The following is a 24,043-nucleotide window of genomic DNA, read 5'->3' as shown; positions in this document are numbered from 1 at the left end:
GGGAGGCGAGATGTCAATACATCCAGCGCGTGTTGAAGGACCGACTGATGAATAGACGCATCTGGATGACAGCACCACAAGGTGATATCATCGGCATATGCAAGCACGCGGATAGAAGGGATGGTCTCTAGGGCTCGAACCAGAGGAATTAAAGCCACATTAAATAATGTGGGGGCGAGAACGGAGCCCTGCGGCACTCCTCTATTGGAAGTGAAATTACCAAAGGGCTTTCCGTGGACACGCACGCTGAAGGTTCGATTTGCTAAAAAGGCGTGAATGGAGAGGAGGAACCGGTGAGGGAGACCAAGAGTTTGAAGGGAGGCAAGAATGGCAGAGTGAAGGATGTTATCATATGCCTTTGTTATGTCTGTAGCGATTACGGTTCGTACAAGGTGACTCTGTGGAGAGTGGTCAAGCACGTCAGCAGCCAAAGTAGCAAGGCCGTCCTCCGTTCCAATATGTGGGCGGAAACCAATTTGGGAATCTGGGTAACAATCATGGGATTCCAGCCACCATGATAAGCGTGCGGCTAGAATGTTTTCATAAAGCTTGCAGATGGTAGGGGTAAGGGAAATTGGACGAAGGGCCGAGAGAGATACTGGAGGCTGACCTGACTTGGGGATTGGAACCACAATAGAATGCTTCCAGTCTCCCGGCATGATGCCAGAAAGCCACACTTCGTTAAAAGTATCAAGTAAGGTTTCCAAAGCCCTCCCTTCCAAGTTACGGAATAAGGAGTTAGGTATGCCGTCGTGCCCGGGAGTAGTAGTAGTTTTTAAACGGTCAATGGAGGCCAGCAGCTCTGCCATGGTGAGGTCAGAAGTAATCCCATCGGGGGGCTCTGTTACCGATAAGTCAGGTGGAGATGTAGCGGTGCAGTCATGGTTTGGAAAAAATTGACGGGCCGCTTGTTGTGCAAATGTGTCCTCATCCACATTTAGCGCGAGGCGAATGCTCTCTGTGTAATCTGCAACCTGAGAAGGGCGCTCCATGGCGTGAAACACTCTCCAAAGATGTCGATTGCCCTGCGTAGAGGACAGGCGGGCACACCATGCAGCCCAGCGTTGCCTGCCTAGCCGCTTTGCATAGCGCCGCGCCCGTGCGGTAGCGCGGTGAAGAGTAGGAAGAGCCGAAGGGTCATCGGGGTGACGAGTAGCGTAAAGATCCGCCTGGCGACGAAGAGCCCACAGATTCAAGAGATGTATGTCCGGGTTTGGGTCGTCTTCATTTACAGTAGTGGTAATAGTGTGAGTAGCGAGAACATCAGATAGAGTAGACAATGCTGAAGAGGGGTTGAATGTAGATAAATGGTTGTCTGCGCGTACAGAATCCCATGATGTTATTCGTACAGTGCGGCGTATTTTTCGTAGACGCGTAGGCGTGAGGGAGATAAAAATAGGGCTGTGATCGCTACCCCAAGTATCAGAATCAACAGCCCAACGAGGGTTACCGGGGCCTAACCACCAAGTCAAATCAGGTGAATACGGGCCACCTCGTGGGCGGGTAGAAGTATTCGGGTGGTTTAAAAGTTGAAAGGAATGATCTGAAAAGCTCCCTTGGATGTGTGAACCCCTTGAGGAATCCGATGGGTAACCCCACGCAGTGTGTGCGCCGTTGAAGTCACCGCCAACTAGAATAGGGATACCCGAGTTGGTAGAACGTAGAAAACGAACCCATCCCAGATTGGGAGATGCGGAGCCAGGACGACTATAAAAAGAAACTAGAATAAGGGGTGTGCGTGCAGGTTTTACGAGAAGGGCGACAACCTCTTGACGTGTGTTGCACCACCGTGAAAGGTCGAGCGGTGTGTGCGGAACTGAACTGTGAATATAAATTGCAGATTTACCTGGGCTGAGGGAGGAGGCGGTGCAACGGCGATCAGGGATAGATGGTGAATGGTATGCGCAGAAACCTGAAAGGCGTGGGAGTGCATTATGCTCTTGCAGTAGGAACGCCCATGCCCTCAGCTTTCCGTCGCGAAGGCGGATGTTCACTTCAGAGGCCTTATTAGCGAAACCTCGACAGTTCCACTGCACCACCACCGATGATGATGCGCTATCCATGACGAGGCCGAAGAGCTTCCACGATGAGGGATGTCACCTGCTTCATCAGCGCTAATTTCTTGTCCACTGTCGGGGTAGTCACGGCTAACAGGTGGTCGGCACCTGATTGTGGGCCAGTGCTTACCCTAGGTGATTCCTCTGATGATTGCTCCCGAGTTATGAGAATTCTTCGAGAGGATTGAGAACGACGCTGTTCCCGGCGCTGGGTGAGTTCGTCTAGTCGGCGGCGAGCCTCCGCGATTGCATTGTCTAAAGCTGTGCCTTCATCTGTAGTATCCACATGTGATGGATGCACTGGACGTTTGGGCGTACCATTTGATCCGGGAAGGTGAGCCGCTTGTGCATATGTACGCTGGCGAGGAGACGTATGGTGAGCAGCAGGCTCAGATAAAGGAAGTTCAGGGAAGTCGTTGTCGTCACATGCGAGAGCTGCAAAGCGATTACTTGTAGGGACATCCATTTTTGCAGGCGACTTGTGAAACTTCTTCGCTTGCTTCTTCTTTGGACAAGCGGGGGAGCGAATGTCATGGTCCGGCGATTTGCAGAGGGCACAATGAGCTGTTGGTTCATTCATGTCGGCCACAGCTGCTGGATTAGGGCAGGTATTTTGCATATGTCCTTCTTTGTGGCAGTGATAGCAAAAAATACGACGAGGTCGGAAGGGCTGTGGTTTGACGATCGCACCGTAGTAAGTAAGGTACTTCGGGAGAGTCAACGGGCCTTGCAGGATGAGCAGGTATGAGCCCCGGCGACCCATAGGCCGTGCTTGCAGTACAACATGAGTTGAGCAGCGAATATTTGCGCGCACCTCCTCGGGAGGGCTCGTGCTGTCGACATGATAAACCATGCAGCGGAGTGTGTCAGGACCAGATGCAAAATATATTTGCACCGGGACATGCTTGCTGTCATCCAGGGGGATCCGCGTAACTGCGCAAAGTTTCTGGGCGTCCATCAAGGATGACAAGTTTACCGTGATGGTGTTCGATGGGCGATGGACGACAAACCCGCAGTAGTTCGAAGAGCCAAGGGCATGGTCAATTGTGGCTTGAACATTCCGGGCAGGGATGGCAGTCATATCAAAGCGCAATGTAGGCTTGATGGTAACGCGGAACGAGTTCGCAGCAGGCGGAAGAGAGCCTTGACTCACGGGAGGCATCTGTGGAAGAGGCTCAGACGCTGGTGACGGCCCTTGGTGGGAATACTGAACTGGCGCGACGGGCACAGTTTCTTGAGGGAGTGCCACGGGCACGGAGGCGGTAGAGCAGTCCATGTCACAGGCCAAAGTCGTAGCATCGGAAGACGGCGCAGGCTGGAGGCCTAGAGGCGCTGACGATTGCGTGGACGTGGAGGCTGCGTCAGGTGGCAACACAGCGGGCATCCGCGTAGCCGTCGTCGACAACGCAGAATCCATGCAGACGCGTAGCGCGGCCTCGCTCGGCAGCGCCGAGCTAAGCCTAGCTTGCCCCTGAGGGTTCCGGTTGGGTTTTCTCACTTGAGAATGCGCCCGCCGTGCCGGGAATTTCTCCGTAGGGGCGTCGTCAGCATTCGGTCGCACGGAGGGCACTGTCCGACCCACGCCACACACGCGAAGACAGCGAAAAGCGAAAACACAGACCTAGAAGCAGACACGTATCCACCCACTAGGCCTTCGTCTTCTTCTAAGACCATCTTTTGTATATATTCTGAAACCAGTAAACTTCTTTCTCATCCCTCCCCCCCCCCCCCCCCCCGAAAAAAAAATCGGTCACTGGGGGCCTTCGTTCTAGCGTCCTAAAACTGGAGGGGACACGTAAGCTCCACGTCAGGGGCATGGCTCGATATCGATAATGGGTTAATGCTCATACATGAGGAATTGGTCATTCTAGACTTTATATTCACAGATGTATTGAGCTATCGTATTACTCTTGGCGCTGTGCAGCTGCTTTTAAGCGACGTGCCTCTGCCCTTCGTCAGCAGGTGCTGCCACCGGTGCGGTTTGTGCGACCCAGGTTGCGAGTGGTTGCTCTTCGCGAGCAACCACTCGCAACCAATCATTAATTGAAGTGACGCCTGCCACGGCGATCAGCTTGCTCTCAACCCGGTGGCCAGAAAGACAGCTAATGCTAGCGCTCTAAAAACGGATTCTTGCGTTCCTTTTGCATGCTTGACTCATTATCTTCGTACACAAGATATTTCAGACTGAAATACATTTTACTGCGTCCCCATTTCTGGAAATTGTGCCTTGGATATGCGAGGTTTGATAGTATAGTGTTCAGGTCGCGTCCGCGTATGCGGACACAGCACCTCAAGGGACTATGAAAGGAACTGGACGGGCGCGAGCAGGCTCTCTAGACCGAGAGAACGGTGTGCTGCGGAACAGAGGTGCGACAGCGACCGGTCATCACTGGGTGGGAGAGTGCTCCCTTCTGAGCAGAAGGGGCGAAAATACCGGATGGTCCATTTAGGACAAACCGCGCGCTCGTAATTGCCTTCTTAGTGCACTTAGCGGAAGCTTCAAGGCGACCAACGCTGCGAAAGTAATCGCTGAGCAAACAAGCGTGAAGGAGGTAACCTCTGGTGTTCTACTTCGAGAAAAAAGAGGGGGCTTGTGAGCTTTAGTATATATCTTTACGTGGGAACGACGATGCAAATGTATCACGGTTACAGTGGTCACCAGGGTGGAGGGGTGTCGTCATCAAGACATCCCGGTGAGTTCTGGAAGCCTGCGTCAAGGTGTCTCGAAAAGTACAAATAAATACTTTGATGAAGAAAATCGGCTTTTAGAGACTGCCAATCTAAGATGTAAACAAATCACGTGAAAGGTGGAACATCGATAAAGAATGAACTGCTGCTGTATACCAGCTGAGAGCGAACAGCGACGTCTATATAATCGCGTCACTCTGTGGCACGTGCTGGCGCTCGGTTTCGAATAGCGCTAGGAATGGACCGAGCTTGTGGCGCCACAGCAACGAGCGTGATCGCGCTTTCGAGATTCGAAAAAGTGATATGACTAATACTAAAGGCCGGCTAGAAATCTCTAATGGCAATCAGGCGCGCGTCGGCAATAATTAAAAAAAAGGAATTATTAGAATTTTGTCAAACAATTTTCAGCTAACATGATGCGCCTGTTAACGCGAGAGCGTTAAGGCTCCTCCCTGCAGAAAATCCATCGCCGGCGTTGTGAGTGGAAAATCCCCGCAGAAGTAACCAAGATGGGCCACCTAGGTCACGTGATCAGGTGGCGTCATCACAACCTACCCACCGGACAGTGAGCAAACTGACGACCATGGCAGGCGGCAGTTTAATTGATGATGCTCGGGAAGAGCAATCTGGGTCGCACAAGCCCCACCGGTGGCGGCACGTGTCTACGCAGGGCGGTGGCGCATCGCGTAACCCTAGCACCACTGCGCCAGGAGAGTCTTGAGGACTCCTAGGGAGCTAGGTATTTAAATATATGGGCATTGACCCACTAACGCTATCGCATCATACAATTAAGGTGGAGTTTAAGCGTCCCCTCCAGTTATTTACTATTACTATGCCACAAAAAGAGTATCCTTACATTTTTGCGCAACTTATTTTTTGAAATAAATGGTGGGCTTTCCTGAAACACCCGGTACATCTGGCTGTGCAGTGTACCTCAGTAAGTTAAATCGTGCAGTAAATTTGTTCAGCTTCTCTTTTTTTTTCCTGAAATACTGATATGAAAAAGATTGGTTTTAGCCTGTCCAATATTATACGATGTAATTTTCCTTGTACTGAGCTCTTTATCACTGCTGACGTCAGATGTACGTTGAGCACATTTGAAAAGTAAACGAAATAATCTGGTTGAACTCATCGATTAGAATAAAACGCCGTGGTTCCTGAAGAAGACTACCAATTTTTTTGCTTTTATCTGCTATTAAAATCTTTTTATTAGCAAAAATCCCCGCTCTATCGGATGCCTGCATAAAGAAGACGCGTTAGGCTGGCGTAGACAGTATGGCTGCTCAGTGCACGCTGACGTGCTCTCCGAAGGCGCTGTTTTCTTTACCTATTCAGCTGTGGACGATATCGCCGGCGGTGGTGCTCGGCCAGTCCTCAGGCTATTAAAATCCGGTAGAGCATGGGTCGATTTTATACGACCCCAGATAAGCACTCGACGTAAGGAGTGGCACGGCGCTTCATTCAGTTCGAAACATTCTTTCCTCCAGACATGAATAACGGGCACAATGAGGCCAACTTGGGCGAGACAGAAAACACCACTAGAACACCGCAGGGATTGATCACATTTTTCAGAGTGAATTATGAAGCGCCATGCCACTCCGTAGGTCATATGCTTTTACTCGGGGTTTGAGGGTGTGTTTGTGTATGAAATCCCTGTAACCTTTGGAAGAGTACTCTTTGGCCAAACAGGTCTTTGTTTAAATGGATGGGTAAGGGAACATCAGGATTGTATGAAAAACAAAGCAGGGTGTAATATACACCTACATTCAGCCCATGCCCTCAGGCTTTGCGTAAAAATCTTGCCGGCCTTTCCTCACTACGACAAATATTTTGAGGACAAGCCGTGAACATGCCGAGGCATTTTTCATATACAAGAAAGGAAATCGTTGTATGAGCGATCCGTCTAGCTATTACCATGAAGTGGAAAGAAAGTAGGTTTTGGAAATCCCCTTGAGTAATGATTTGGCAGCCAGAAGGTATAAAATGTGTGCACTTCAGAATAAAATCAGTTGCAAGTCTGCGCCTGTCCGGCACCCTTCTTGTCCATGTTTGTTTTGCGCAGTTATTTTCTTAAGGCCAGACGAACACCATAGCCATAGCACTATGCCCCCAGGTGAGACCTTGGTGTGAAGAATAGGAATTGTGTACCATCGCGATCAAAACTTTGCGGGACACGGGTGAGCGGAAGAAAATTCATTTCGGCAGAGCCACGTAAAGCAGTCACCTGAAATGTATTATGAGGGGATGTGCTTATTCTATCCGCTGGTGACACTAACACGTGTCTCGATCGAGAGGCAGAACTACAATTTACTTGTTTATGCATTTAGTTAGGCACGTTAATTCAGAAATAGAGTTAACTTGCTTCCGAGAACGCGTATTCCGTAAACTTTAAACGCGACAGTACGCGACGGGCGACTTCCTTCTTCTGTACACTATTTATTAAGACTCCCCTACGTGAAGTCAAATAAATATTTGCCACATTCATGAGCGTTCCGTAAAGCGATGTTCTAAGAGTTCATATCGTTCGTTAGGCTCGAGCTTTACGTATCCGCATTCTATTGACGACACCGCTGCGAAGAAAACGGAGCAACGTGTGCTCATCACTTTCGATATAAGGTTTCCCCGTAATGTTCAATCTGAGCACTATACTTAAAATATTAGGTAAGAGAATTGCGCCGAATATGCTTATTGACCTTGGAATCTTGGTGTTTCTTTTGCAGCAGCAATTTGAAGTGACAGCAAAATGTCACCTAGCAAAACCTACTGCATAAAGCGCAGCATTAAGCGCACAATTATCTTAGTTTCCGTCCTCGGCAAATTCAGAAGTTCGCCCGGGCACTGCGGCGAACAGGAAAGAGAATATGAGCTCGAACATGAAGCGAAATATGCGAACCTTTTCGTTCGCCTTCTAAAGGAACTGGCGCGCCGCAGGTGGAAGCATGCTGTGCGGGTTTTAGAAGGTGACGCTTGACAGCGAAATCGAAGGTTCCTCTTGTTACCGGCGCGGCGCGTAACGCGATTGGTCTTGACTCTCGAAAGCCCCGGCGCCAAGACGTCGCACGTGCCGACGGGAATGTGAGATGACGTGCACCCCAGCTTGGGGCCAAACAGAGGACAGACCCGTTGCTTCCATAAAAATGCACTTATCAGCGCTGAAAAGTCTATTCTGCCGATCCATACTACGTGCGCCCTACAACGAGCGTTACCGGACGAGTCCTAGGTTAACGCTATATACTGCCACTCAGTGCTTGAAACTAGCCGAGGAACGCTAACCTCCCGAAACATGTCTTGAAACGTGATATGCTGCAATGCATTGCATGCTTGCATCTACTCTCGACGAGGAGGTAGGCTACAATTTTTTGCTCACTTCGTATAGCTTGAAACTGATCCACAGATCTCTCCTTGCCTACGTGGCTAGCTTATTCCTGTAGTGCGTAATATGCCTTATTCTTGTAGTGCTCGGCGTAGTGCGGGAGGTGAAGCTCATTTTGCGCACTTGAGTTGTGCGCAGAAATAAAATCTCTGACTACTACTATTAACTTGGGGTGAATTTGAGTTCAAATATGCTCAGTTTTCTTCTCTTTTTTCGCGGCGTTGGAAACAAAATGCGATCAACATAGTGTAAATGTAACATTGGTACGGTTTCTTCATGACAAGTTACTTTGAGCGTTCGCACTCTAAAAGAAACCTGGGCCATGATTTCATCTGATAGGAGAAAATAGTTTCCTTGCGGTCCATCGATGCCGGGAAATTCTTACCTTGCACTCTGTTCCAAGGTGATAATAGCCGTACTCTGACCGGTTCTTCGCTTGATTGGTGCATATGTAGGCGCACCCAACTGGAATGTTATTTGTCTGTAAGGAAGAGAATAAATAAGAAGTGATGAGTTCGAACCGTCACAGAACGTTACTGTGACAGAGCTGACAGCGTGCAGCTGCGCAAGAAAGAGAATTGCATCAGTACTTCGGGACTCTTAAGGTATGGGTTAGATAGTTATTAGAATAGGGTAGGTTGAGCGCCTTCTAAATAAATTTGAACTTCATTCTTTTTTTATTCTTCCAGTCGAATGTGTTTGAAACCGCAGCAAGAATTCAAAGAATAACGGTCGTTACATCTTTGAGCACTGGTGTGCAGAAGTGATGAGTTTAGAAAGTGTGCCAATGTAAGCTCCTAATAATCATCGTCATCATCATCAGCCTGCCTATGTCCACTGCAGCGCAAATATCTATCACATGTCTCTCCAATTAACCCTTTCCTTTGCCAGCTGCGGCCACCGTATCGCCGCAAACTTCCTAATTTCATCCGCAAACTTTTTTCACCATTCGCCCTTGTCTTTTTTGCGCTATGTTTTCAAAGAACTTACTAAGTGGCCCAAACCAAGCTACTCTCGCCCACCGAACTTTCTGCCAATCCCTCCTACGCTTGCCTTTTATTGCAATCTACTTCGTCACCTTTAAGGCCCAAGCCCATTTCTTCCTCTTGATTTGGACTAGGATGGATGCCATTAACTCGCATTTGTTCCCTCACCCACTCTGCCTGCTTCCGGTCTCTTAACGTTATACTAATAATTTTTCTTTCCATAGGTCGCTGCGTTGTCCTTAATATTAAGTGTACTCTTTCATTAGCCTCCAGATTTCTGCCCCATAGGTGACTACCGGTAAGATACAGCTGTTGTATACTTTTGTCTTGAGGGATACTGATACATTTGCCATTCATGATCTTAGAGAACCTGTCATATGCGCTACACTCCATTCTTATTCTTATAGTTATTTCCCTATCATGATCCGGAACAGCGGCTACTACCTGCCCTAAGTAGACCTATTCCCTTACCGCTTCCAGCACCTTGATACCAGTTGTGAACTGCTGTTCCCTTGCAAGACTGTTGAACATTGCTTTGGTTTTCTGCATTTTAATTTTAAGACCCATCGTTCTGCTATGCCTGCATAACTCATTGATCATGCTTTGTATCTCATCTCCTGAGTGACTTAGCAAGGCAATGTTATTAGCGAATCGCAAATTACTTAGGCATTCTTAATTAACTCTTATCCCCAGCTGTTTCGAATCCAGGCCTCAGAGCACCTAGTGTAGACAGGCGGTAAGTAGCATTGGCGAGATCGCGTCTCCCTGCCTGACACCCCTTGTTATTGGAATTTTATTGCTGAATATCTGAAGGGTTATAACAGCTGCGCAGTCGTTATATATATCTTCCAGTATTTTCACACAATACTTCTACACCCGGATTCCGCAATGCTTGCATTACTGCTGAGGTTTCCACTGAGTCAACTGTTTTCTCGTACAACAAACGCTATACAGGATGTTTCACTTTATACTTTAGATAATTTTTTAAAATAGGCTATTTGAGTTAGAACAGCGCTTTTTTGGGACAGAATTTTCAGCGATGTTGTACATCACAATACAGCTAAGACATGCTAACTAGCAGGATGATTAACTAATAATGAATAGTTAGCTTTTTACTATGGCTTTTAGGCTCCATAATTATTGGGAGGCATGCAGCCCACCGCAACTAATATCCGTATAGTTTTAAGAACTTAGAAAACGCGGTTACCCTCGGCGCTGTGTCACAAGAAATTTGTGTTTTTCGACGAGTTAAGTGCACTAGAGAGGTTGCTTTGCCTGCAAGCTTCTCGAAAACGGACGTATTTTAGCCTGATGTAGCCAAAATTTGTTGGGCTACAGAGCTGAGGGCGACCGAGTTTCCGAAATTGTAAAGAATGATGTGGATATTTTTACAGTATACACTGTAATATACTGTACAGTGTACGCTGTAATCACAGTACAGTGTAATCACAGCACAGTGTACTGTGATTTTACTTTGGTCATTACCGATCCCACGTCTTCATAGAAGCTTTCAACGTTATGCTTATCTGCAACAAGGTAACCATGTGAACTATAGTTGGCGTGTATCAGACATAACTTCACCAGCGAAAGTACGAGAAGACCAGGAGAAGAAGAGCAGCGTTGTTCTGTGTTCTTCTTTTCCTGGTCCTCTCGTACTTGCGCTGGTGAAGTTATGTTCTTGTTATTATAAGTGGATCTAGGCCCGTAGGCTTGCACCACCTAGTGGGGATCCACGTTGCCCATCGCCCGCCTGAGGCATCTTCCTTTCTCTCCTGTGGCCTACCGCGGCTCTTTCCCTACCGGCCCCATTCGAGCGACAGCGGAGGATGTGGGCAAGAGGTGCCTGCGTCTCCGCGCCATCACGCGGGCTCCCCTATTCCCCCCCCCCCCCCCCCCTCCCCTCGAGTCGTCGGCGGCCGTGCCAACGCGTGCATGCAGCGGACAGCAGGGAGCTGAAAGCGAGACACCGGACTGAGTGGACAGAGGCGACGACACCGCCGCAGCCCAGGCGACCACAGCTGTTTCCCGTGCCTGCTGCTGCTTGCGCGCGACCGAGGGAGGCCGTCCGAATTTGGGAGATCCCAAAAAACGGTTTTTGCCTGCGGTGTAATCCTCGGTGGTGTTGTTCTGCGCGGCTACAGCCGTGGTTCGAGTTAGCGGAGTGGTGTTGGCCCTGAGTGCAGGGTCCGAACAGCGCTATAGAAACCCCACAATCTTCACCCGCTACTATGACAACGGTAGCAATGGTGACTTCTGCGAGGCTGATCACCTGAGCAAGGCAATAGGAACGGCCTTCTAAGAGGTCTGAAAAAGAAATGCGGGGTTGGGGGGGGGGGGGTGGCACTACACAAGGCAAAATATAGGAGATATGTGACAACGCCGCATATACCGAGTGCTACGTGCGTGAGAAAATCCCGTCTGACAAAGGCGCTGTGAAGGCGAGAGAACAACCAACGGCGGCGAGAGTAGGTGCCCCAGAGCGCAGGTATGGCTTGCAGAAACTGCGCAGTTAGTAGTAATAATGCATGGTGAGGCCGCGTAAGGTACCGACTTCATAGCAAGAGTGAGTCTTCATAAAACTTCGCCTAACATGAAATACCGAATTTCAATGGTAACGGCCACGAAAGAACGGCGTTTAGAAGATTTGAAGCTGGTACGACTGGAAGCTGAGTTAGTCATGGAGCGCTGGCTTACCTTGCTCTGTTTTATCTTTTAACAGACTCGTACGGTCTGCCATGTCAACCAGAGAGGAAGACCCGGTATTCAAAGGTGTCCCCACTGCTAACGCTGTAGAGCACTCTTAGCATCACGTAGGGGGTCGCCAGGTTTATTTCAATTCACGTTGTTATAGAGTGGTACCTCTTAGAGCAAAGGTTCCCTGCCTATGCATAGTAGTCGGTACGGTCAACATGTCAGTCACAGCGTTGAGGAGCGGAATGTGGATAGAAGGGTGTAGTGGGAGGAGCGCCATGGAGAGGAGTATATCACAGCGGCAGATGAGAACAAGCGGGGGGGGGGGGGGGGCAGCGAGCTTGAAGATGAGGTGAATAGCGTGTTCTTTTGGCGCCCGTTCGATGCCATGCCATTGGCACGCGTAACGCACGCAGCCAGCTCATGCCGATGCGCGTTCGATACAACGCATCAGTGCAATACAAGCAACGCCATCACTCGTTCGTTCTATGCGGCGTTGTCACCGTTTGACGGCTCCACTCCAGCCTCTTCCACATGCCCGGTCACAACAGCCGTGAGCGAATTCATTTCGTCAGCGCAAATCGGTCCCGCAATCAGAATTGCAATTCTAACGCATAGCCCCCCGCATCATGAGCTTTTATGGCCTTTCACTCTTTTTGTTTTGTATTTGTCATGACAGCAATAGTGGCCCATTTGGAGGCAACTACAGTCCGTGCAGCTTTCTCTTATTCCTTCTTGTAGCTCTTGCTACTAGCAAGAGCGCTTTATGGATTTTTATGGCTACATGTTTAGATGTGCTCACGTGAAGGGAGGTGATCTGCGCCAAAATTTAGAAGTGTGCATAAGAATGTCTGTAAGTAATATTTTCAAGAGAACTCTGTGCTCATAAGCACAAAAGAAGGCGGATGGGGTGCTTTCTACGTTCCGCCATTGGATAGCATTTAAAAGCTTCTTTTCACAATACCAAAGGTAAGGTATTGCTTCGTTACAAAGTAATGTGCGGTGGTGATTACGAACAGGGACCAATAACAGACCTCATGAAGCAGACTCTTATCTATAGGTTTTGGTTCTCTTAAGTACAGAGAAGTTGAAGGATGCCAGATGAAATGAAAAAAAAGCAAGTGCGCATTTGCAACTAGTTAGCACACACAGATACCATTAGCGACGTCAGATACCTGGAAGTCTTAGGGCTTCCTGCAAAAAACAAACAAATATACCTTGTCCTGACGTAGTTAACTGGAGTTCTCTCTCGGAAGGCGATTTACAGTCACCGCTGGAAGAGTGATCTCATATTTGATGAGATGGTGCCCGCGTGCTCGTGCTTTTACTGAAATTTGCACTGACAGGAATAGATATTGAAGGCCTAGAAATGGGGTACACCCCCGTCCTCAAGGTAAAAAAAAGCACTCGTGTATTGACAGTCCTGATCACATTTGGACAAACCTTTTTGCGATATTTTATTTCACTTGTACATTGGAGTGATGTTCACCTAATAAAACGCATATTGACAATGACTGAAGCCGCTCAAGGATGTGTTTACTTTACGTGATCGCTTAATAATGAATGGATTATTAAGCTCTTACGAAGCTGAGGGCATGTCCAATGGAAGGCCTGCCTGAGTTATACATCGCTTTTGGCCTTAAGGGGTACACCACAGTATATCTTGAGTAGTCTGTGAATAAGGTTACAAAGTAACTGGAGGCCCCTTTGGTTGCTGGTGTGATCTTTCCAGCCACATCTGAATGCACCAGCTCCACTGGAACCGTAGCCTGTGTTGCTCCATACTTTGGGAAACTGCTTCGCCTTAGGCTTCCCAGACAACACATGTCACATTTGTCCTTCACAAGGTCTTCACTAGCTCCACAGAGGCGTCGAACAGCATCCTCGCGATGGTGGCCTAGTCGTCTGCGCCACAAAGCTGTGTCTTTTGTCTTTGCATCTTCGTCGACATTATTTCTTCTTTGACAGAGTCAGTCTTCCTTCTCGAGTAAGGATCAGCTCACCAGTGTCTTTTGTAACTTCGGCTCTGCCCCCGGCGAACATGACTTGCAAACCTAGCTCTTCAATTCTTCCGACTGATAGTAGGTTGCTGTTCAAGTCGCACACATAAAGGACATCTTCTAACGGGATGCATGACCCACCGCACTCATCAGATAGTTGAATCTGAACTCTTCCTTTCTCCATGACACTAAACGATTCTTTGTTTGCAGTTTCTACTCTTGACTCGCATGGCTTGAAGTCAGTGACCTTTGCCTTGTGCAATATCATGTGATCTGTAGCACCGCTATCAAGACGCCACACATGAGGAGGCGCTGTTATCATATTTTTGGCACATAAAGCCATCTGTGTCGCAATATTTGCCTGTGATGAGTTTCTCTTCTTCTGGTCAACCCCCTCGTCTTAAAAATGGTCACATTCTCTGGCTGCATGGCCAATTTTGCCACAAGCAAAGCTTCGCACCTTCTTTTGCATACTTGAGGTGCATTGACGAACCTTCTCGTCCTTCTTGACAGCGAGTTGATGATCCACCTTATCATTGGGTTGCTTGCTCTCAGTCCTTAATCGAGCTTAGTAATCAGGGCCCTTGTCGGAATCTCTTCGTCGCTTAACCGATTTTCGTAACGACGCAGCTCTCTCTTTTCTTTGGTCAGCAGCCGTGTCTTCACTGCTTTGGTCGTGAGGGTTTGTTCGTCTTGCTCCTAATTCAGAATGAGCGGTTCGTATGTGTCAGAAAGCCCCATTAGCATCACTAAGGCCACCTCTCTGTCTATAAATGGACAGCTTGCATTTCACAACATCCTATGCAGCGTCATTAATCTTCCTAGGTAATCTTGCATTGACTCGTCTTTCTTCATTTTTACGTTGAAAAGTCACGCATCAGCAGGAGTATATGCAGGAGTCCAAATTTTTAGTGCATTTCCTGCAGCGTATTCCAGGCTTCTTTTGCAGTTCTGCAAGCCCGGACGTCATCCAGGTAGTTGTCCTCGACGATAAGGAACAGAAAGGTCAGGGCCTTGTTGTCAGTCTGCTTTTCTCGCTTGTTCATTTCCCTATACGAGAATCCAGGCTCAATCGCTTCCCGGCATCCCTTCTGTACGAGAGCTGCTCTTGCCCTTACCGACCATGTGTGATAGTTATCTGATGACAACTTCGGCAGTCTAAACTCATCTAATGCCGACATGTTCGCTGATCCACGAACGCAAGAGGGACTGCGCACTTCTTTTCGGAGCTGTTTCTGAATTAGCGTACGCGAAAACGATTGGTCGGTCACCTCTTTCCGGAAAATTTCGCCCCTAACGTCCACTGAAAAGATTTGTCAGTCACTTCTTCCTGACAGTTTTGCCGTACTCACGCCGGACATGTCTGAGCGTCTTCCGTACACATCCAACATGGAGCCTGCAGCAACGCCGTTGTCGCGTGACGGTCCGTTTTTCTTACAAAAAATGCGCATTTCTCACTTTTCTTCAAGGGCACACACACACACACACACACACACACACACACACACACACACACACACACACACACACACACACACACACACACACACACACACACACACACACACACACACACACACACACACACACACACACACACACACACACACACACACACACACACACACACACACACACACACACACACACACACACACACACACACACACACACACACACACACACACACACACACACACACACGCACGCACACGCACACGCACACGCGCACACACACACACACACACACACACACACACACACACACACACACACACACACACACACACACACACACACACACACACACACACACACACACACACACACACGCGTGTGTTTGTGCGTATGTTTGGAGCACTTCATGACTAGGGCTGACAGAAACTCGTGAAAGTGATATTAGAGCAGTAAATATGAATATGCCGCCGAAAATTGCATCGATAGTTGGTCATCTGGTGCAATACGAATCTATTCTGAGGATTTTTTTTGCCACGGCCGAGATTCAGAATGATTTGTTGAATCACCCCCGTAATTTCAATATGAATTCTACATGAAATTAATGCAGAAATTGTGTTGAGAACGCTCAACTCTAGCACGGTGGCCACTTTTCTGTTGACATTCTACGCTACCTCAACGATCGGCCAACCCAAGCCCTTCCTGGTCTCAACATGAACTCAAGATAGCATGTTGAGCCCGCTCAGAAGAACGTCAACACAATCTCAACGAGCATTTTCGTAAGGGGCACCCTATCCGACATGCTTTCTATCTATGTTGACGTCGAGCATCGAACTTGGGACGCCATTCTGCCCTGCGTAACGTTTGCGTACAACACCGCCCTGCAGGAGACAACCCCCCTTCAGCTTGTCTTCGGTAGGCAAGTGACCACTCCGTTGGATGCTATGTTGTCCGATGACCCCTACTGCGACTCTGACGCTGACCTCGACGCAGACACCTTCGTTCAGCGTGCTGAGGAAGCGCGGCAATCAACACGGTTGCGAATTAACCGTCAGCAGGAGACTGACGCCGCTAGGTACAACCTCGGACGCCGCTTCGTCAGTTACGCACCTGGCGACTTGGTGTGGGTTTGGGCACCTGTTCTTCGCCGCGGCCTTTCTGAAAAGTTTCTGCGCAGATACTTCGGCCCTTACAAATTAGTGCGCCGCATCAGTGACTGACTTGTGCAGTTGCTCCCGCCAAAAGCGCTTGCTCATGCCGCCGGTCACACCGTACTGAAGTCGTGCACATTGTTCGCATGAAGCCTTACCACGACAGACTCCCTGACTGAACAGCGGTTCACTGCAGCTCTATTTTGCTGATATTTTCCTCCTAGCCGCATCGTGTCGATGCTGCAGAAGAGGGGGGCAGTGATACGTGCCACAGTAGAAGTAGAAGCGCCTGCATTCGTAGAAGAAGATGGTTCTCTCTCGCTGGCGTGCTCGGACAACTTAGGGACCGCCGCAGTTTTCCGTCTCTGCTCCGGAGGTTCTCCTTCGCATTGCACGTTACAATATGTTATCGATATTATTGCGCCACATCTAGCATGCATATTCCATCTGGCTCTTGCATCTGGTTGTTTCCCGGACAGGATGAAAATCGCAAAAGTTTCAGTTCCTTTCAAGGGGGGCCATAAAAGTGATGTTAATACCTATAAACCAGTCTCAGTGCTTCCTGTATTTTCCAAGGGTTTAGAGAAGATTATTCTTTTGTGCATGAACAGCTTTTTCATTAAGCATAACATGCTTTCAGATGGTCAGCATGAATTTTGCAAAGGCAGGTCAACGGAAAGAGCATTATTAACTCAGAAGGAATTAATAATTTCTAATATTGATGAAAGCAAGCTTACCCTCAGAATTTTCATTGACTACAGCAAAGCATTTGATAGGCTAAACCATGAAGTATTACTAGACAAACTGTTCAGTTATGGTGTCCGAGGAGTTGGTTCCGTTTTACTCAAATCGTTTCTTTTGAATCGTCAGCAGCGCGTTTCTTTCGCAGAAAGTAACTGATCACACAGATTTCTAATTTCCGGCGTGCCACAAGGGAGTATTTTAGGGCCTTTCTTTTCAACACCTATGTCAACGATATCGTGAAAAAGGAAAGCAGTGCAATATACGTTCTCTACTTAGACGACACGAGCATCTTTTTCACTCGTAAAAATATAGACGATGTAGCAAGAGAAGCCAAAAAAGAGCTTGCAATAATTTGAAATTGGTCAAATAAGAACTGTTTAAAAATGAATAGAAATAAATCGAAGACCATTTTATTCATAGCTAGAGGCAAGCTGGTACAGATAGAAGAAAAGTTGGTTCTTGGAAATGGGCCCTTAGAAATTGTTAAAAAAAACAAAATTTTTTGCTGACCTTCGCTGCTAACATTTCATGGAATCATCACGTTCAATAATTATCAAAGACACTGTCTTCATGAGTTGGTGCACTAGCACGGTGCCGTAATTTTCTTCCAGACAGAGCAAAACTTCAAATTTATCATGCATTGCTTTCCTCTCACATAAATTACTGCACAGTGGTTTGGGCCACAAATACGCAAACAAGTATTCAAACACTGCTCCTTCTTCAAAAGAAAGCACTTCGTTGCATTGCAAATGTGTCCTGCTTACACTTACCTGCACCACTGTTCACACGATATAACATAATAAGCGTACAAAAAATTTACGTGTTCCGTCTGCGGTACTCATACTCAATTTTTGACGGAAAGTTGAAGAGCCTCATAAAGCCTTTCGCAGTTGCAAAAACAGAAACGTGATTGTCACACCCGTGGATCTGAGACATGGTTAATACCACGCAAAACGTACAAATTAAATGCTACAGTCACTCACACACAACTTGCCATGCTTGCTTAACAAATTCCTGTCTGAAATTATGACTTCAGCACATGTAATAAGCAACAGACGCGTGGAATTTTTTTGTCATCGCAGTTTTTGCGCGGCTAGGGGTATTCTATTTTCATTGCCCTTCAGTTTTTCATTCTGTATGCTTTCTTGCTGAAATATATTGACAATGTCTTTAGATCAGTCAATTTGTGTGAAAGTTTAATTGTGCACATAGGCTCAGAATTTTCTGTTGCCTATATGCTGCTGCCTTGTACGGGCATCAGACACCCTCAAGCTGCCAATGGAAGCTTTTCCGCCTGATGACCCACAACAAATCGTTGGAAATAAAAGTTTTGAATTGAATTGAATTGAAAAAGGCTTCGTGCAACCGAAACGGCCGGCAGCTGTGGAACTGCATAAAGTACTACGAGCGTCAATAGGTGTAGAATGTGAGTTGTAAATGTTAGGGTTATGCAAGTACACGTAGAGTCATATCGTTACCGTTTTTTGTTTACGAGCTTACGTGATGCGCTGTAAGTATCTGCACTACTTGGCGAAAGGGTGAGTGACAAGCAGTCAATTCCCTTCCCCGCTTAGCGCCAGTGACAATAAACGAAGAGAACCATGGCCTTTTGTATTTGTTTTCAACAGGCTGTAATGTGCAGCTGCCAATCGCCAGAAATAAAACCACCGTATTCGCAAAAAAAACGAAAGGAAAACAAATGTTGTGAAGTGTCTGTCGTAATATATATAGTTCAGCACTTCTTTGTCAAGAAATGTCAAGAGCAGAGACACGCTCGTCTGGCCAGCGCATAAGTCGGCACCATGGCTTTCCAACGCTTTGGAGGCGATACGCGTGACAAAAGTTGGTTCCTGTCGGCTTCTCTTGCTGCAATTATGGGAACGGCCTAGGACTGTCGCTGTCAACGTATTCACAATCCGTAGCACCGCGCGGTGCGATTCCGGTCCTCGGGTGGTCTGTCACGTATGCATAGTCTTTTCTACTCGCCACAGTACCACTGAGAAGGTAATTTTGATAAAGAGTGGAGACTTGGCGAAAATTTATCGCCCCCAACAGTACAAAATTTTTTTTCCAAAGATTTTTTGACGGGAAGGGGGGGGGGGAGGGTTCAGAGTATAGTCAACTTGAGAAAAAAAGGCAAATATGTCGAAGACAATCGTTCTCGTAGTAATAATACGGGAGTGCGCTTTACAAAACGGCCGGCAAAAAGTAATGCATAGGACTAAAAGCTTGAAAACCAAGAACTTGTGCGTCAAAAACTCCGTCCTCTGCGCTACTGCGAGCTCCGCAGCGGCAAATACTATGAGGCATTCCGTGAGCGTCTAGCTGGTATCCCGTGTTGTACCCACTCATGCACCAAACATTTTGTCGAACAAAAAGCGAAGTCGGCCGTGTATTCGGGATTTTAGGGGGCAGAGGATAACGTCGGGGAGTGGAGGAATGCTTAGAAATTATTGGGAGATGTCTTCACCTAGTACTATGGTATGTATACTACAAGGGCGGGAAAGGATAGAAGTGAGTAAACCTCCATGCTGCCCCGCAATACCAGCAGCCTGGTCGGCTAACTCATTTCCGAAAATTCTAGAGTGACCGTGGATAGAAATAAAAGAAATGAGGAAAGAGAACATAAACGGTAGAGGTATTTCTTGATGGAAATAGTTGTCGGGTTAAAGGACGTAACTGAAGAAAAGGCAGAAAGAGGAGATAGATAATCAGTGTAGAAATGAGCGGGCGTAGAGCGAGGGTTATTAATAGCATAAGCAACAGCAGAACGAGAGGCTACAAGCTCAGCGGCATAAGCACTAGAGGGTGGTTCTAAAGGGAGGCGATGAACGTACGCAATATTTTGTGTTGAGCTGAGAACAACAAAAACAACACCAGCTGAGTGAGTCGTGAAAGTCCCATCAGTGTAAATATGCAGTGCACGTTGACAAGAAAAGGACAAGCCTTTCTGAGAACTAATTCTAACAAATTAAAATTTTCATTTCAATGAGGGATAGTCAGAGCAGGGATTGAATAAAGGTTGAATTTCAGACGGGCTAGAAAAGGTATTACCGTACACAACAGATTGCCGTAATGTTAAAAGCATGACCTCTGCACAGAATTGGTCTAGATAAAGAGGCAATAGAAGAGCATATGCAGGAACACGAAGGGCAGCGGTTCGCGCAGTGTTGTAGGCAGCAGCAAGAGGGACAAGTTGAATTGGTTGAAGCGATGAGACGCGATCTCATAGTCGGGAAAGGGGGCAATTAAACGACAAGCTGGGGTGACGTAGGTTATTTAGGTAAAAATAACTTGATGATAAATTTGGCGCAAATGTGAAGGAGAACCACGAACATGGAAATGAAACCAATTAAGGAGCTTGGTGGCAGATGGAAGAACTTTTGTTTGTAAATGATAATTATGTTTAACAAAGCTTAGATGAGAGTAACAAGTCCTACTAATGTAATACTCGGTTCACAATTGAGACTGTAAGTCTCTAGTCTGGTAATTGGCTTACGTTTGTGTAGCGCCGGGACACCATTAAAAATAAACCTTAAGAGCACTTTTGTCGGTTTAACTTAACACTTTATAGTACAACAGTTTTGGAATTAATTTAAAACATTGAACCCAATCTCCACAACTCGCGGCTATTCTTATAAAGGGCAAGTATAATGGTGTCATCTGCATATGTCTGAATGTGGATAGGTGGTGATCATAAACTGATCATAAAGTAAAACGTTCCACAACAATGGTGAAAGTGGTGAACCTTGCGGACTGCCGAGGGAAGAATGCAGAGAACGAGTACGCGAAGGGGATTGATAGGTCAAATTTCGGTTATGCAGGAAAGAACCAAAAGGGAACATAGATTTCGCGGACAGCGATGTTTACTTAAAAAAATGTAAAACCAAAAGGTGTCAAACTCTACCAAATCAACCTCTGAAGTCCAGTGAAATTTGAACAACAGGAATTTTTTGTTGTTTATATCTATGTAACAACTTCTGAAAATGTTAGCCTGAACAGAACTTTGGTCGTGCGTGAAACCATGCTGATTTATGTAAAGCAGGTTGTTTTGGAATATGAGGTAACACAGCCTACCATATAGTAAACGCTCGAGAACCTCACTGAAAGACTATATAATGCAGACCGGCCCGAAATAATTCGGATGGTGCGTTGGTCTATTCAGTTTGGAAATGGAATAAAAAAATCTTGATGTGTGCTGTGCCTTTGCTCAGGGACCCCCCTCCCCTGGTTTTCAGCAGTTCTCCCTCAAGAGGGCAGCGGAAGATAGAACCAGATTTCGCTCCCGAACGAAGCAGCAGTCATAGGACACTGTCATAAGTGAGTAGCATTTTTAAACATTGGAAGGCAGTCGTCTGAGAAGGAACCAAGGACCCGCTGAACACTCGAAGTCACTTCTGTGAAACGCAAAAAGCGGCACATTTCAAAGCACATTGGCTGTGAATTTAAAGAAACATGTCGGTTCTTTGAATTCCCACGGTATGGGGCACTGGTGGCGCGCTTATGAAAACAATCGAGTGAACTTTTGCCTATGATCAAGGTCTGTTGGCTGATCAAAAACTTAAGTGAATGTTTCATGACACGGCTGCCGCTATGAACACTGACTTTAATAGCGGCTGGTGGCCAGAGTTGGATCTTGTGTCGTACAATAAAACCTTGGAAGCTAACGAAACACTGCACTTCCTTGAAGCGCAAGAATATTTCATCAGCCGCAAAGCCACAGGCAGCTTCTGCGGAGAGGCAAAAGTGACGGCGACTCTTTGAAAGTGAGGACGGTGTTCTCTTGATTGTTTAAATTGCAGCAAAATATGCGATAGGGGTTCCTGTTATGTGAAAGTGCCAGTTGAGTTGTGTAAAAGCATGAGAGAAAAGTGAGCAGGGAGAAACGGCCTCTTCTTGATGTCTTCTTAGCCGATACGTTCCATGCTCTTGTGACGAAACAAGCCGAAAAAACCCGGCCAAAGGCTTCTAGTTTGCACGGCTGGCGCCATTTGCCGCCCATTACATGTGGTCGACTAGCCAAAGAATTGTTCTAGCCTGTTCCACCAGTTTTATTGCAGATCAGGCGACTGTTACGTGACAAAAATTATTTACTCGATAACCTTCAAATCACGCAAGACTACTTCTGGTCGCACCTGTGATTTTACATACCCAGCAGAGCGATGACCTCGCACAATGGTCGATCAGACGATTCTCTTCAGTAAAGCGAATTATGCCGATCTGGTACGTTAGAGACAGGCACTCTCAGCGAAGTCCATAGCATTTTTTCGCATATATGTTACGCCTGACTTTCGAATGCGGTTAGTAAAACCTAGATTGTAGGGAGCTCAGAATAGAAACCAGCTCTTAAAGAAAGGAATGGGGACGTGAATGAACAGCAAAATGAAAAAAAATGGCAATAGATATTTTTGTGAAAAAAAATAATGAAGGAAGAAAAAACTACCGAAAGCGCAGGCGATATCTCTAAGAAAAAGAAAATGACGCGTTGAGAACAAAAAGCACGAAGAGCCTCGCAGCATTCAATTCAGTACAGGAACTATTGCTTCTTGTTTTTATTTCTTTTTCTGTACCGTGAGACGTCTTGTTATTCGATGTTGCTGCTTAATTTTCTACTTAGTGTGCACATTTATTTTGTCAATTTCATTGCCGCTGACGTTGTTTGGAGGCTCTCGGCGGCCTTTGTACACTAGAACATTTCATCATGGTCTGAGAGCCCAGCAGATATCCAGAACCGCGGTTGCAGCGTTAAAGAAACGAAAAACGTTTTATAAGATCGTGATGCGTGTTGAAATTTTACAGTGATCGTGCCTGCCGGTTCCGCTGTACCAGTGCAGTTGCTTTATGTATACCTTGGTTTTTTGGGTATAAAAGTGAGAAATAAAAGCGCAGAGAGGGTGCAGCAGGTAGAATCATAAACTGCCACTAAAAAGACCTAAACCATTACTGAACACAGCGTGAATGAATTGCAAATGCACTTCTTATGTGAGCCAAAATAACACGTTCATGCTCGCCACTCCAACTTCCAAAGAGAACAAATGCTAATATATGTGCATATTTATAATGGCAGACAATGACCCATGGGAGTATCACGAGGACAGTGTCCAAAAACAAGACCTATAGTTCCTAACACAACAAGGACACACGCAGTGAAAGTCAGTGGGAGGGCCTGCAACGAGTGGTGGCGATACTCCATGTGAGGTCACATCCGCCTAACTGGGCAACTGCGCGGCTCACCGATGGAGGGCCGTGTCGTAGGCTCGGTTGCATTTTAAACCCCTATAGACCGTTACAGCGCGCAGTTCTTCAGTTTGAGACTAGATGACACCAAAGGGGCGATCGGAAAGCTCGGCGCCATTACGGGCCTCGTAAGGCGCAGGCGAGTACGCAGCGACGCAGTAGTGGACATATCGCGGGTGACTGCCGAATGTGTTCTTTGCAGGAAGATGTGGAAAGGCAGAGGAAATGCGTGATGTGTTGTGGATTGCAAGCATAGCATTGCGGCACAGGCGTGGGATGCGATCGTTTGCGAGCTTCGCGGCCCAGAACTGCACAGGGACTCCCCTGTTCGCTCCCGTTCGCCATGTACCCTTTCAGAACGAGCGAACACAACACGTCCGCCAGAGCTAGATAGCTAATCTAGAAATAAATATTTCTATCCTGGAAAGCCTGCGAGGGTAAATGCACAACATAACAGCGTGAACAAGCTGCTCTGTTGCTGAAATCGTCACGGCGTGCTTTCAGTTGCTGTCAGTGGCATCTCATTGCTGATTTATTTATTTATTTATTTCATAAATACTGCCGACTGCCCTTTGGCGGTCAAGGCAGGAGTGCACAAAGGAAAAAAATTACAAAGTGGTAACAACAAAATAACAGCGACAAAGGGCGATTACAGTACGAG

At 47.1% G+C, this 24,043-nt stretch overlaps 1 protein-coding gene across 4 annotated transcripts in view; it reads right to left on the bottom strand.

Moving 5' to 3' along the window:
* Window positions 1-24,043, bottom strand: part of LOC144130129 (uncharacterized) — a 102,028-nt gene that overhangs the window by 2,986 nt on the left and 74,999 nt on the right. For all 4 annotated transcript variants that reach the window (XM_077664139.1, XM_077664141.1, XM_077664142.1 and 1 more), the window contains one exon: window positions 8,504-8,599. In XM_077664139.1, the coding sequence (XP_077520265.1) occupies window positions 8,504-8,599 (96 nt within the window). The remainder of the gene's footprint in view (window positions 1-8,503; window positions 8,600-24,043) is intronic.

This window comes from Amblyomma americanum, chromosome 4 (assembly GCF_052857255.1).
Source record: "Amblyomma americanum isolate KBUSLIRL-KWMA chromosome 4, ASM5285725v1, whole genome shotgun sequence".
Lineage (NCBI taxonomy): Eukaryota > Metazoa > Arthropoda > Arachnida > Ixodida > Ixodidae > Amblyomma > Amblyomma americanum.
This window is presented reverse-complemented; position numbering and strand designations above follow the sequence as displayed.